This window comes from Leptodactylus fuscus, chromosome 8, assembly GCF_031893055.1.
Source record: "Leptodactylus fuscus isolate aLepFus1 chromosome 8, aLepFus1.hap2, whole genome shotgun sequence".
NCBI lineage: Eukaryota > Metazoa > Chordata > Amphibia > Anura > Leptodactylidae > Leptodactylus > Leptodactylus fuscus.
The window spans coordinates 30,334,466-30,350,759 of record NC_134272.1 but is presented as its reverse complement, the minus strand read 5'-3'; the positions used below and the strand labels follow the sequence as shown (position 1 = coordinate 30,350,759).

The window sequence follows — 16,294 nt, the reverse complement described above, 5'->3', positions numbered from 1 at the left end:
TACCTCCTCTTACCCAACAGTCTTGTCCTCCTTCCACCCAAAATTCCCAATCTTCCCAGAACAATAACCCCAACTGTCCCTGCTCCCCAGAGCTGTTCTCCCTTCCTTTGACTGTACCGCAACCTGCCCCTCCATTTCGCGATTCCACGGACCTAACAGACGAGTATCTGTGTCCAGATGCTCAAACACTAGAGTCTCCTCCATTCCATCTCCGGTCGATTTGGTGGCGGATGACCAGCAACCCACCCTCATCGACGACGATGAGACGCAGTTGCTGTCAGGGCAGCCAGTTGACATGCGCATTGTGCAGGAGGAGGAGGCGAGACAGGAGTTGGAAGAGGAGGTGGTGGACAACGAGGACACCGACCCCACCTGGACAAGGCAGATGTCAAGCTGGGAAAGTAGTGTGGATGTTGAGGCAGGTGCAGCACCAAAAAGGGTAGCTAGAGGCAGAGACATGTCCAGAGGCAGAGGTCAGCTGCTTTGCCGAAGCCAGGCCAGACCCGGAATGTCCAAAGATGTTCCCTTTTGTACCCAGCCCAGAAAAACTCCCCCATCGAGGGCACGTTTCTTGAAGGTGTAGAGTTTTTTCAAGGAATGCGCCGAGGACAGATATAGTGTCGTCTACACAATTTGCCTCTCGAAATCGAGTAGGGGCCCTGAGAAGAGCAACCTGTCCACCACTTCAATGCACCGTCATTTGGAATCCAAGCAATGGAATCAGTGGCAGGCAGCAACGGCAGGACAAACGTCGCCCGCCGTTCATGCCACTGCCTCTGCTCACAGTGCTGGCGATGCACTCCAGAGGACGAGCCAGGACATCACTTCATCTGCCTCCGCCACTTTGTTGACTTCTCCCTCATCCTCCCCTGTTTCTGTCTTATCTCCTTCTCCTGCACCATCAAAGGCACCATCAGGCACTTCTTTACAACAACCCACCATCTCTCAGACATTGGAGCGCCGGCAGAAATACACCGCTAACCACCCACCCACGCAAGCCTAGAACGCCAACATCGCTAAACTGCTGGCCCAGGAGAGGTTGGCGTTCCGGCTTGTTGAAACTCCCGCTTTCCCGGACCTGATGGCAACTGTGGCACCTCACTATGCCGTCCCTAGCCGTCTCAACTTCTCCCGGTGTGGCGTCCCCGCCTTGCACCAGCACGTGTCACTCAACATCAGGTGGGCCCTTAGTTCCGCGCTTTGCTGCAAGGTCCACTTGACCACCGACACTTGGACAAGCGCCTGTGGTCAGGGATGCTGCAGTGCTTATCTTTAATGACAGGCAGGGTGAATGTGGTGGAGTCTGTTCCCCGGGTGCAAACTGGGGTGGCCTATCTCCTCTCCCAGGCCAAAATTCATGGCAGGAGTAGACTGAAACCCTACGACGCTGCAACCTCCACCACAGCTACTAGCGGCAAACGCTAAAACACTGGTGTGGGGAGACGTCAGCAGGCGGTGCTGAAGCTCATCAGCTTGGGGGACAGACAGCACAGTGCCTCCGAGGTCAGGGATGCCATCCTGGCTGAGATGGCATTTTTTTTTCCCTGCTACACCTGGGGCCTGGCATTTTTATGCCTGTGATAATGGCTGAAACCTGGTAGCGGCTCTGGAGCTTGCCAGCCTCCAACACGTTCCATGTTTGGCCCACGTCTAACCTAGTGGTGCAAAGTTTTTTAAAAACATACCCAAATGTACCGAAGCTACTGTTGAAAATGCGGCGCTTGTGCGCCCACTTTTGCAAGTGCACAGGAGTCGCTGCTAGCCTAAAAACACTCTAGCAAGGCCTACATCTGTCCAAACACAGGCTGTTGTCCGTCATTCACACACGCTGAAACCCTACAATACCATATCTTGAGCAGGGTGTGTGAGCTGCACAGACCTTTGATGGAGTTCCATCTACAAAACCCAAGGGTTCCTCAAAGTCAGCAACCAAAGTTTCTGCACCATGAGTTTCCAGGGGTGGCAGAGTTATGGCTAGGGGAAGAGGCATGGATAGGGATGATGTCTAGGGGCAAAAGCAGTGTGGATGTGGAGGCAAGCTAAGCAGGAAAAACTGGGGGTACAAGCTAAGGCATGGACTGGGGTGATGTCTAGGGGCAAAAGCAGTGTGGATGTGGAGGCAAGCTAAGCAGGAAAAACTGGGGGTACAAGCTAAGGCATGGACTGGGGTGATGTCTAGGGGCAAAAGCAGTGTGGATGTGGAGGCAAGCTAAGCAGGAAAAACTGGGGGTACAAGCTAAGGCATGGACTGGGGTGATGTCTAGGGGCAAAAGCAGTGTGGATGTGGAGGCAAGCTAAGCAGGAAAAACTGGGGGTACAAGCTAAGGCATGGACTGGGGAGATGTCTAGGGGCAAAAGCAGTGTGGATGTGGAGGCAAGCAAAGCAGGGAAAATGGTGGCTAGAGGCAAAGGGATGTCCATAGGCAGCAAGGGCAAAGATGCAAAACTCTCCAGTTTCAAGAATTTTCCTGACTTGTTTCCCCACAAAACATTCCTGGGAGGAGGGCTGAAACACCACCCTCCTCCTCCTCCGCTGTTAGATTGACCCCAGCTACGAGCTGAAAACGCTGCAACACTGGTGTGGGGAGACGTCAGCAGGCTGGGCTGAAGCTCATCAGCTTGGGAGACGGACAGCACATTGCCTCTGAGGTCAGGGATGCCATCCTGGATGAGATGGCAATTTGTTTATCCCCGCTGCCCCTGGGGCCAGGTTTTTTAGCTTGTTGGAGGGCTCTGGAGCTTGCCAGCCTCCAACACGTTCCATGCCTGGCCCACATGTTCAATGTAGTGGTGCAATGATTTTTAAAAACATACCCCAAATTAGCTGAGCTAAGGGTGAAAGTGCGGCACTTGGACACCCACTTTCCCAAGTCTACAGTACCTGGAGCTAGCCGCAATACACTCCAGCAAGGCCTACATCTGCCTGAAGCACCTACTGTTGTGCGAGGTCACCACACGCTCTAACCCTAGATACCGTATGTTCAGCAGGGTGTGTGAGCAGCAGAGACCTTTGATGGAGTACCAGCTACAAAACCCAAGGGTTCCTCAGAGTCAGCTCCCTCACTTTCTGCACCATGAGTTTCCATGGGTGGCAGACTTATGGCTAGAGGCACAGGCATGGATAGGGGTGATGTGTAGGGGCAAAAGCAGTGTGGATGTGGAGGCAAGCTAAGCAGCAAAAACTGGGGGTACAAGCAGCCGGTGACATCATCACTGACAAGCACAGCTGTCTGTCAGCTGACAGGCTGACTTTCACCAAAATGAACAGACAATGGATAGACTCATCATATACATGTCAGTTACATGACAAATTTAGTGCAATTTGCAAGTCCAAGATGGTTTGGAGATCTGCGGAGAGGAATCTCACCACCTCTTGCGGGTGCCATCATTTGGAAGGCAAGCCCTGGGCTCAGTGGGTGAGAGCAAGCGCAGGATAATCGTCGTTTGGCCTGGCGGCCACTGCCTCTTCCACTGTTGACAGGGCTGGCGCTGCAGTCCAGACCAGGAGCCAGGACACCTCCACATCTGCCTCTGACACTTTGGGGAGTTCACCCTTATCCTCACCTTTTCCTGCCATTTCTCCTTTTGCCCGCGCCATCATGCGCCTCTTCCCAGCAACTCCCCATCTCCCAAGCCTTTCATTTCATGCTAAAGTACAGCGCAACCCACCCACATGCCCAAGGCTTCAACGGCCTCATCTCAAGAAATCTGGCCCAGGAGATGTTGGAATCCTGGCTGGGGGACACTCTGCCCTTTTTGGGCAGAGTGTCTACTGCGCCACCGCACTGTGCCGTCCACACCAGCACTTTCCCCCAAACATGAGGCGGTCCCTAAATTCAGCGCTTAGCCCTAAAGTTCCATGTGACCAGTTACGAATGGACAAGTGCATGCGGACAGGGACGCTAACTTTCAATTTGGGCACAGTGGTTGAATGTAGTTGAGGCGTGGACCGGGTCGCAAAATGTGGTGGCCTGACTTGTCTCCCCACACAACATTCCTGGGAGGAGGGCTGAAACACCACCCTCCTCCGCTGTTAAATTGACCCCAGCTACGAGCTGGAAACGCTGCAACACTGGTGTGGGGAGACGTCAGCGGGCCGTGCTGAAGCTCATCAGCTTGGGGGCCAGACAGCACACTGCCTACAAAGTGAGTCATGCCATCCTCGATGAGACGGCAATGTGGTTTTTGCCACTGCACCTGGGCCCAGGCATGTTGTCATGTGTGATAATGGCCGTAACCTGGGATTGGCTCTGTAGCTTGGCAGCCTGCAACATATTCCATGCCTGGGCCACGTTTTTAACTCATTGCTGCTAATCTTTTGAAAAAGGTACCCCAATGTTCCTGAGCTACTGGTGAAAGTGTGGCGCTTGTGCGGATAGTTTTTAAAGTGTATAGTTGCCGCTGCTAGCCTCTATGCACTCCTACAACGCCTGTACCTGCTGGAACAACGGCTGTTGTGCGACGTCTCCACACTGCTGGCACTAAACATATCATGTGTTGAGCAGAGTGTGTGAGCAGCACAGACCTTTGATGTAGTTCCAACTCCAAAACCCTCGGGTTCGTCAAAGTCAACTCCCTCAGTTGCTCAACCATGAGTGGCCATGGGTGGCAGACTTATGTGAAATCCCATCCCATCCATTGCACTGGACACGAAACATTAGCATGCGCTCAGCACAACTTCGGATATGGCAGATGCGTTAAGCAGGGTGCAGGGTACAACACAGACCAGGCCCGAGCACCAGGAACAGGTGTTAGAAATACTGCAGCATCTGCCATTTCCTTCCAATTTTGGGGTTTTGGACCCGCCACCGACTTGTCTGGACCTAAGTGGGGATCATGAGACACAGTTGCCATCAAGGCAAGCTGTGGTCATGTGCGGTTTGCAGTAAGGGGGCAGTGCGCAATTGGAAGAGGAGTTGGTGGATGACGAGGCCACCGACCCCACATGGACAGGGGTGATGTCTAGGGGCTAAAGCAGTGTAGATGTAGAGGGAAGCTAAATCAACAAAAAACCTGGGTAGAAGCAAAGGCATAAACTGGGGTGATGTTTAGGGGTGAAAGCAGAGTAGATGTGGAGGGAAGCTAAGCAGCAAAAACAGTGGGTAGAAGCAAAGGCATGCAAAACTCTACCCTGTTGGAAGACTTATTCCTAGGTCTGGAACACGTTAATGGCCCCCCTGGACAAATTACTGCCACTCAGGGGCCTAGTGTCACCAGGAGGGACAAGTATAGGCGCATGTTGTGGGAATACCTGGCCGACACCAGCTCTGTCCTCTCCGATCCCTCTGTGCTCTACAGCCTAAACTTATTTTCTCATCTTTTTTTCTGAACTGCACATCTCTTGCCTGCTTCCTTTGGGATCTTAGAAATGGTGGTCCACTTCCACAGATGGTAACTTCAATAGACAGTGTAACGGGAGTAGCTGAGGGATCGCTGTCTTAACCACTTTTTGGCACAAAATTAACTTCCAAAGCCAAATATGGTGCAAGTATATGATGCAAGGACACCTACACACCTATCTCTGACACATTGGGGAGTTCACCCTCATGCGCCCTTTTGGCCTGCACCATCATGCGCCTCTTCCCAGCCACTCCACATTTCCCAAGCTTTTCATTGCAGGCAGAAGTACAATACAACCCACCCCCATGCCCAAGCCTGTAACAGCCTCATCGATAAACTGCTGGCCCTGGAGATGTTGGTGTTTGTTTATGCTTCTGGAGACCCAGGCCTTCCGTCAGCAGATGGCAGCTGGGGCACCTCCCTATGCTGGGCCTAGCCGTTACTACTTCTCTTGGTGTGCTGTCTCTGCCTTGCGCCTGCATGTGTCCCATAACATCAGTCGGGCCCAGAGCTCTGCGCTTTGCTGCAAGGTCCACTTGACCACCGACACATGGACAAGCGCCTGTGGTCAGGGATGCTGCAGTGCTTATCTTTAATGACAGGCAGGGTGAATGTGGTGGAGTCTGTTCCCCGGGTGCAAACTGGGGTGGCCTATCTCCTCTCCCAGGCCAAAATTCATGGCAGGAGTAGACTGAAACCCTACGAAGCTGCAACCTCCACCCCAGCTACTAGCGGAAAACACTGTAACACTGGCATGGGGAGATGTCAGCAGGCCGTGCTGAAACTGATCAGCTTGGGGGACAGACAGCACAGTGCCTCCGAGGTCAGGGATGCCATCCTGGCTGAGATGGCATTTTTTTTTCCCTGCTACACCTGGGGCCTGGCATTTTTGCGCCTGTGATAATGGCTGGAACCTGGTAGCAGATCTGGAGCTTGCCAGACTCAAACACGGTCCACGCATGGCCCACGTTTTCCAACTTGTTGGTGCCATGTTTCTTTGAAACCTACACCATTGTGCCTGATATACAGGTCAAAGTGGGGCCATTTTCGTAAGTGAGAACTAGCCTCTGCTAGGCAGAAAACATTCAGAGCACACTCCTCTCATCTTCGCACCGTTGGCTGGCGGAGGAAGACGAGGGGGTTGGAGTGGCATCTGATGTCCCTATCCCACACGAGGCTAGAGGGTGCACTTCAGTGCATCCCATTGCTTCACAACAAATGGTGTGAAGGGGAGTGGAAAATGGAGGAAATGGAGAGTGACCCTTACAGTTGGGGCCAGCAAAGGCATGCCAAGTAACACACTGGCACACATGGCTGACTTCATCTTGGGTTGCTTTTCAACACATATTTCACATCATGAAGAACAAATAATACTGGATTTTTTCAAGCCTCGAACCCCGGTCTAGGTCTAATGTCTGTTCCTTTCTTATATTAGGGGAGAAAAATTACTTCAGTGATACGTTTAGCGTACATAGACTGACTATTAATGTGTATCCCACTTAGTGTTGTTAGGGTTACACACCGTCACAACCTGGCTAAAGCTTCTATAGCTGTTAATAAAGTCAACATAACTTTACGGTATCCAAAAAGACAGCTGGTACCGACAGAGAGCAAGACAAATGTCACCCAAAGCTGTGAGCTCTGAACACCCACAGTGACTTTGGCGTCATCATCATTATAAGGGAGCGGGTGGTAATAAATAACTTGGCAGTGCCTAAAACCCAAAAAGCTTATACAACTATATTTACATTAAGATACACAAATGAAACTTTTCAGTAGCATGTCATGAGACAAGCTGATAAGCTCTTCCTTTGTGCAGTGCTATTTGAAAGTTAAACGCTGCCTTTATTTTAATTCTGGAGAAGGTGCAGACATTAGATTTAGAACATGTTGTCTTCATTGTCCAAATCCTCTATATAGGTAACGTGTTTTTCGGGCCGAGCTGTCTGGGAACGAGCTGGTGCAGCACTGACAACCTGGGTGAATATGGCAAGAGCCTGAGATGTAGGGTGAATGAATCCCCAAATTATTTGTGGAATTCCCAGTGAGACAATGGCACTGTATACCAGTAGCAAAAATTGTGGGTGCACATAACCCCCATATATTCTTTGAATTCCCAGTCAGACAATGGCACTGTATACCAGTAGTAAAAATTGTGGGTGCACATAACCCCCATATATTCTTTGAATTCCCAGTCAGACAATGGCACTGTATACCAGTATTAAAAATTGTGGGTGCACATAACCCCAATATATTCTTTGAATTCCCAGTCAGACAATGGCACTGTATACCAGTATTAAAAATTGTGGGTGCACATAACCCCCATATATTCTTCGAATTCCCAGTCAGACAATGGCACTGTATACCAGTAGTAAAAATTGTGGGTGCACATAACCCCCATATATTCTTTGAATTCCCAGTCAGACAATGGCACTGTATACCAGTAGTAAAAATTGTGGGTGCACATAACCCCCATATATTCTTTGAATTCCCAGTCAGACAATGGCACTGTATACCAGTATTAAAAATTGTGGGTGCACATAACCCCCATATATTCTTTGAATTCCCAGTCAGACAATGGCACTATATACCAGTATTAAAAATTGTGGGTGCACATAACCCCCATATATTCTTTGAATTCCCAGTGAGACAATGGAACTGTATAGCAGTAGCAAAAATTGTGGGTGCACGTAACCCCCATATATTCTTTGAATTCCCAGTCAGACAATGGCACTGTATACCAGTATTAAAAATTGTGGGTGCACATAACCCCCATATATTCTTTGAATTCCCAGTCAGACAATGGCACTGTATACCAGTATTAAAAATTGTGGGTGCACATAACCCCCATATATTCTTTGAATTCCCAGTCAGACAATGGCACTATATACCAGTAGTAAAAATTGTGGGTGCACATAACCCCCATATATTCTTTGAATTCCCAGTCAGACAATGGCACTGTATACCAGTATTAAAAATTGTGGGTGCACGTAACCCCCATATATTCTTTGAATTCCCAGTCAGACAATGGCACTGTATACCAGTAGTAAAAATTGTGGGTGCACATAACCCCCATATATTCTTTGAATTCCCAGTCAGACAATGGCACTGTATACCAGTATTAAAAATTGTGGGTGCACATAACCCCCATATATTCTTTGAATTCCCAGTGAGACAATGGAACTGTATAGCAGTAGCAAAAATTGTGGGTGCACGTAACCCCCATATATTCTTTGAATTCCCAGTCAGACAATGGCACTGTATACCAGTAGTAAAAATTGTGGGTGCACATAACCCCCATATATTCTTTGAATTCCCAGTCAGACAATGGCACTGTATACCAGTAGTAAAAATTGTGGGTGCACATAACCCCCATATATTCTTTGAATTCCCAGTCAGACAATGGCACTGTATACCAGTATTAAAAATTGTGGGTGCACATAACCCCCATATATTCTTTGAATTCCCAGTCAGACAATGGCACTGTATACCAGTATTAAAAATTGTGGGTGCACATAACCCCCATATATTCTTTGAATTCCCAGTCAGACAATGGCACTATATACCAGTAGTAAAAATTGTGGGTGCACATAACCCCCATATATTCTTTGAATTCCCAGTCAGACAATGGCACTGTATACCAGTATTAAAAATTGTGGGTGCACATAACCCCCATATATTCTTTGAATTCCCAGTCAGACAATGGCACTGTATACCAGTATTAAAAATTGTGGGTGCACATAACCCCCATATATTCTTTGAATTCCCAGTCAGACAATGGCACTATATACCAGTAGTAAAAATTGTGGGTGCACATAACCCCCATATATTCTTTGAATTCCCAGTCAGACAATGGCACTGTATACCAGTATTAAAAATTGTGGGTGCACATAACCCCCATATATTCTTTGAATTCCCAGTGAGACAATGGAACTGTATAGCAGTAGCAAAAATTGTGGGTGCACGTAACCCCCATATATTCTTTGAATTCCCAGTCAGACAATGGCACTGTATACCAGTAGTAAAAATTGTGGGTGCACATAACCCCCATATATTCTTTGAATTCCCAGTCAGACAATGGCACTGTATACCAGTAGTAAAAATTGTGGGTGCACATAACCCCCATATATTCTTTGAATTCCCAGTCAGACAATGGCACTGTATACCAGTATTAAAAATTGTGGGTGCACATAACCCCCATATATTCTTTGAATTCCCAGTCAGACAATGGCACTGTATACCAGTATTAAAAATTGTGGGTGCACATAACCCCCATATATTCTTTGAATTCCCAGTCAGACAATGGCACTATATACCAGTAGTAAAAATTGTGGGTGCACATAACCCCCATATATTCTTTGAATTCCCAGTCAGACAATGGCACTGTATACCAGTATTAAAAATTGTGGGTGCACATAACCCCCATATATTCTTTGAATTCCCAGTCAGACAATGGCACTGTATACCAGTATTAAAAATTGTGGGTGCACATAACCCCCATATATTCTTTGAATTCCCAGTCAGACAATGGCACTATATACCAGTATTAAAAATTGTGGGTGCACATAACCCCCATATATTCTTTGAATTCCCAGTGAGACAATGGAACTGTATAGCAGTAGCAAAAATTGTGGGTGCACGTAACCCCCATATATTCTTTGAATTCCCAGTCAGACAATGGCACTGTATACCAGTAGTAAAAATTGTGGGTGCACATAACCCCCATATATTCTTTGAATTCCCAGTCAGACAATGGCACTGTATACCAGTATTAAAAATTGTGGGTGCACGTAACCCCCATATATTCTTTGAATTCCCAGTCAGACAATGGCACTGTATACCAGTAGTAAAAATTGTGGGTGCACATAACCCCCATATATTCTTTGAATTCCCAGTCAGACAATGGCACTGTATACCAGTATTAAAAATTGTGGGTGCACATAACCCCCATATATTCTTTGAATTCCCAGTCAGACAATGGCACTATATACCAGTAGTAAAAATTGTGGGTGCACATAACCCCCATATATTCTTTGAATTCCCAGTCAGACAATGGCACTGTATACCAGTATTAAAAATTGTGGGTGCACATAACCCCCATATATTCTTTGAATTCCCAGTCAGACAATGGCACTGTATACCAGTAGTAAAAATTGTGGGTGCACATAACCCCCATATATTCTTTGAATTCCCAGTCAGACAATGGCACTGTATACCAGTATTAAAAATTGTGGGTGCACGTAACCCCCATATATTCTTTGAATTCCCAGTCAGACAATGGCACTGTATACCAGTAGTAAAAATTGTGGGTGCACATAACCCCCATATATTCTTTGAATTCCCAGTCAGACAATGGCACTGTATACCAGTATTAAAAATTGTGGGTGCACATAACCCCCATATATTCTTTGAATTCCCAGTCAGACAATGGCACTGTATACCAGTATTAAAAATTGTGGGTGCACATAACCCCCATATATTCTTTGAATTCCCAGTGAGACAATGGAACTGTATAGCAGTAGCAAAAATTGTGGGTGCACGTAACCCCAATATATTCTTTGAATTCCCAGTCAGACAATGGCACTATATACCAGTAGCAAAAATTGTGGGTGTATATAGCCCCAATTCTATTGCTAGGGGACTTGCAGGGTATTTCTGAGGTGAAGGTGGGGGGGCACACCGTTGGAACGGGGATTTGGGGTGTATATATGGGGTATACGGGAATACACTGTCAGTGTGTTCCATTCAGGATCCTGGGAAAGCTGGGTTGCGGCGATTGAGCCCGTCAGTGCCACGTTACACTGACAAGCTTCTCCCTGGAATTGAAGTTATATGTAAGCCCAATATATTCTTTGAATTCCCAGTGAGACAATGGCACTATATGGCAGTAGCAAAAATAGTGGGTGTATATAGCCCCAATCCTATTGCTAGGGGACTTGCAGGGTATTTCTGGGGTGAAGGTGGGGGGGCACACCGTTGGAACGGGTATCGGGGGTATATATCGGGTATACGGGAATACACTGACAGTGTATTCCATTCAGGATCCTGGGAAAGCTGGGTTGCGGCGATTGAGCCCGTCAGTGCCACGTTACACTGACAAGCTTCTCCCTGGAATTTAGCTCTTATAAGAGCTGTTGGTTGTCTTCTCCTTCCTATCTAGCCTGTCCCTGCCTACCCAGAATCTAACCCCTAGCTAGCTGGACGGAAACCTCCGTCCCCGGTGAATTGCAAGCTCAGAATGACGCGAAGCTGGGCGGCGCTGTTCTTTTAAATTAGAGGTCACATGTTTTCGGCAGCCAATGGGTTTTGCCTACTTTTTTCAACGTCACCGATGTCGTAGTTCCTGTCCCACCTACCCTGCGCTGTTATTGGAGCAAAAAAGGCGCCAGGGAAGGTGGGAGGGGAATCGAGTAATGGCGCACTTTACCACGCGGTGTTCGATTCGATTCGAACATGCCGAACAGCCTAATATCCGATCGAACATGAGTTCGATAGAACACTGTTCGCTCATCTCTAGTCTTGAACAGTTTCTGAAGGGAAAACACTGAGAAGAGTAGCATAAAATAGAATTTGGCACATGAAAAAAATAGAAAATAAAAATAGGGCACTCACCAGTCAACGGATCTAAAAACAGCAAAATTTTATTTCATCTTTAAAAAACAAGGTCAGCCATTTCGACCATCAGGACAGAGAAGATGGAATGATACAAAAAAGAAAAAAGCGACGATCGTTTCGTGCGTCTAGCACTTCGTCAGGCTTCCCTGACGAAGCCTGACGAAGTGCTAGACGCACGAAACGATCGTCGCTTTTTTCTTTTTTGTATCATTCCATCTTCTCTGTCCTGATGGTCGAAATGGCTGACCTTGTTTTTTAAAGATGAAATAAAATTTTGCTGTTTTTAGATCCGTTGACTGGTGAGTGCCCTATTTTTCTTTTCTATTTTTTTTCATGTGCCAAATGTTGATGTATTCATAATAGTGAGCACCACCAGGGATCTTTTTTTCTGAGCCCATATGCAGTTTTTGCCTTAACCTGCTTATAAAGCAGTTCTGCCTCAGCTGCAGTAGTGCCACTTTTTTGTTCTTTTACATGCACTATAAAATAGAATTTTCTGCCATATGTTCTTACTTTGCTTTGACATGTCTATCAGCTTCTGCTCCTCCAATGACTCCTTCAGCCTGGTCTCTTTCTGCAGCCATGCTTCATTCATCTCTTCTGACAGGCTTTCCTGCAGCAAATCATACAATATTATAGATCATCTCTGGAAGAAGACATGTACAGAGAAGTACATATGCCATATTTATCAACAGTGACAGCTAAGGGGACCATGGGATGTTCAGAAACCACAGCACCCTCATTCATACCAAATAGCCATTGGATGGAATAATCTCCCATAGCGGCCCTCCACAGGGTATAATGTCCCCTAGCAGCCCTCCATGCAGTATAATGTCTACAACCCAGCCAGACTGTAAGGAACGGCCTTCTGACAGTGAAGAGATATTGGTAAGGACACATATCTCTTGCACCAGGGCAAATAACCAGATCCGACAGTTTGCTAAATTCAGCGTGCTGTCGGCTTTCTAGTGGTATATAAAACCGCATGTGCCCCAGAACATGAAAGGTCCTCTTTAAGAAGAAGCATATCTCTGAACGTGAGTGTTGCCTTTCTTCAGTGTAATATTACAGACTAGCTGGTACCCGCGACTTCGTCAGCGATGATTGTAGCAGTGGGTATATACAGGCGCGGGTAAGGTTTTCGTACTGTGTATAAGGTATGGGATATGAAATGTAAGTTTGTATCTTGTTTTTGCTATAATTCAGAGAATACGTGAGACTTTTGTGTTGAAGTTAATTTGTATTTGAGCTGCTATACAGTGTTGTGAGAAACTTTACATAGTGACTTTGGGACAGAAGTATTTGAAGTTAACCCTTTCCCGCCGATGGCATTTTTTGATTTTCGTTTTTGACTCCCCTCCTTCTAAACCCCATAACTTTTTTATTTCTCCGCTCCCAGAGCCATATGAGGTCTTAATTTTTCCTGGGACAAATTTTTCTTCATGATGCCGCCATTATTTATTCTATATAATGTACTGGGAAGCAGGGAAAAAATTCAGAATGGGGTGGATTTGAAGAAAAAATGCAGTTCTGCGACTTTCTTACGGGCTTTGGTTTTACGGCGTTCACTGTGCAACCAAAATGACATGTCCCCTGTATTCTGTGTTTCGTTACGATTCCGGGGATACCAAATTTATATGGTTTTATTTACATTTTGACCCCTTAAAAAAAGGCAAAACTGTGTTAAATTTTTTTTTTTTTTTGAAAAGTCGCCATATTCCGACAGCCGTAACTTTTTTATACGTGCGTGTACGGGGATGTATAGGGCGTCTTTTTTTGCAGGACCGGGTGTACTTTGTAGTTCTACCATTTTCGGGAAATGTTATTGCTTTGATCACTTTTTATTAAAATTTTTATCAGAATCAAAACAGTGAAAAAATGGCGGTTTGGCACTTTTGACCATTTTTCCCGCTACGGCGTTTACTGAACAGGAAAAATATTTGTATAGCTTTGTAGAGCGGGCGATTTCGGACATGGGGATACCTAACATGTATGTGTTTCACAGTTTTTAACTACTTTTATATGTGTTCTAGGGAAAGGGGGGTGATTTGAATTTTTAATCCTTTTTATTTGTTTTTATATTTTTTTTCCTTTTTTTAAAATTTTTTTTTTTTTTGCATTTATTAGACCTCCTAGGGGTAATGACATGGGTGGGCAGTGTTGCGGATTGTCAGAGCGGTGGGGGTCGGCAAACATGGCTGCTCCGGAGCGTTAAAGAGGTAGCCTCCTGGAGTAGCGTTAAGGTGAGGGGCAAAGTGGTAAAGTATATGTATATGTGATTGTGTGGGGTTAGGGGCGAGGCTGTAGAGGGCAATATGAATTTTGGGGCTTTCTATGGTCCAAAGTGTGTGAGATTGCAGAGATGGTGGTGTGAGTTTGGGTTTTGTGGGGGTCCTGGCACAAACGTATGTGCGCTATTGTGACGAAAAGTAGCCTATTGCGCAATCGGGTGTATTAACTATGTTTGTGGAAAATTTCAGCCAAATCGGTCGAGCGAGTTTTGCGTGATTGAGGAACAAACACACAAACCCACAAACATCCAAACTCACAAACTTTCACATTTATAATATTAATAGGATTATAGTGATTATTAGATTTTGTTGATAGAGGTTTTTTAATCTTTGCTAGATTTGGAGTCGAAAAGGAATTTTTAAGACAAATTGGCTTCTACTTCATGGGGTTTTTGCTAGATTCAGGATAATAGGGTGAATTGGATGGATGTTTTTTTCTGTTATTCTTTGAGTGTCTTACCTGGTAGGTCTTAAAAGAGCTTTTGACCAGACTGAGTTCCTTATGCAGCTCATCTATACAGAAACACAAAACGGTCAGGTTGTAGAGCGATCCTGCAGAGTATTCACACCTACGGTGAGGTTCACATCTGGGTAGGAGTCTCCTTTGCAGAATTTGATGAGAAAAGTCTTGCACGAATGACTTTTATCTCTGACAATTTCAATTTAAAAATAGTGGATACTGACAGACCCCATTACTGTCAATGGGGTCCACCAAGCTCCATGTGTAACCGCGGTATTTCAGCGGTCCTCCACTCCATTGTTCGGGCTGTAGTAACGCCGGTCATCATATTTCTAAAGTTGCATGATTTGGTGCAGCAAGCTAACCTCGCAGGGATAGAGGTGGACCTACCCCAATGTATATAGTAGATGTGTGGTCTGGTACTGGTTATAGTATGTCTAGTATACATTTGCACAGTCTTATTTTAGGACATTATTAGTAAATCTGCCTCTTTTGGTTTAACACTTTTATAAGCATGTTATATTTTAGAAGATTCTGTTGCTTACCATACTTGTTTTCCGCTTCTTCTCTCTCCTGAGCCAGTTTTGCGCCGTCCTCCTGTTGAAGGCTCAGCAGCTCGGCAGCGTGTTTCTCCTGCAAGATCCTACACATGCAATACCGTTAAATCTAACAATTGTGCCGACCTACTAGCTACATGAGCAGCAGGCTAAAACCATTGTCACCAATATACAGTATAACAATTTGTATATACCTGGGTGGGAGAACCAGAGAAGTTTTCCACATACAATATTTAATTTCGCTATTTATATAGCATTCTCTACAATTTGCGGTTTACATAAAAAGTTCAGTGAAACCTCTTGGAGCCAAGCACCCAAATTTGTACAGACAAATGGTCTTTTATGGGGGTGATCCTCGTACACAAAAACAAAGTAGTAAACAGAATGCAGATTAAAGTGTCTAATGGCATGTGCAGCCCCCCAACCCCAAACAATGAAATCATGAGCCAGAAATCACACATTTTATATATTCAGTATATTATACAGAACCAGGTATCACATTAACATGTCACACAGTACCAGGCTTACATTTGGACTAATAATAATACATTTAATAATAGTACATTTTATTTGTATAGCACCAACATATTCCGCAGGACTTTACAATTTGTAGGGTTACTAATGAAAAGGTGCACCTATGAAAAATATGGCCAAAAAAGGGACAGATGATACATAACCCCTATTGTGATTTGGGAGCACAAGGAATTTTTTTTTTTTTTTAAGTAACCCCCAAGGATTGGCCATCAATAAAACGTTGCAGACAACCATTGTAAAACCGATGAGACAAATACTACTGCAAATACAGCAAATTATTGTAACCCTGTATCTGGCAATGGTCACGTGGTTTTACAAGCAGAACTGTGTCACTCTAGACCTGTAGAAAAAGGAAATACCGTAGCAGAGACCGCATCACAGCAAAATTGGTTTTCTCTGCTGACACCTTGTGGTGACAGGAGGAAATAAAGGGAGTCTGTCACCAAAGTATATTAAACTAGCAACAGTTATACTGTAGGTCTGGCTCACTTTATTGT

The 16,294-nt window shown here is 45.7% G+C and overlaps 1 protein-coding gene across 1 annotated transcript in view; it reads right to left on the bottom strand.

Annotated features, from left to right (window-relative positions):
- The window catches only part of FLACC1 (flagellum associated containing coiled-coil domains 1), a 35,144-nt gene that overhangs the window by 6,248 nt on the left and 12,602 nt on the right, over nucleotides 1–16,294 (bottom strand). Inside the window, exons 9-11 of the mRNA XM_075284111.1 lie at nucleotides 15,252–15,349; nucleotides 14,707–14,759; nucleotides 12,469–12,568 (exon numbers count right to left, since the gene is read on the bottom strand). Of these exons, the coding sequence (XP_075140212.1) occupies nucleotides 12,469–12,568; nucleotides 14,707–14,759; nucleotides 15,252–15,349 (251 nt within the window). The remainder of the gene's footprint in view (nucleotides 1–12,468; nucleotides 12,569–14,706; nucleotides 14,760–15,251; nucleotides 15,350–16,294) is intronic.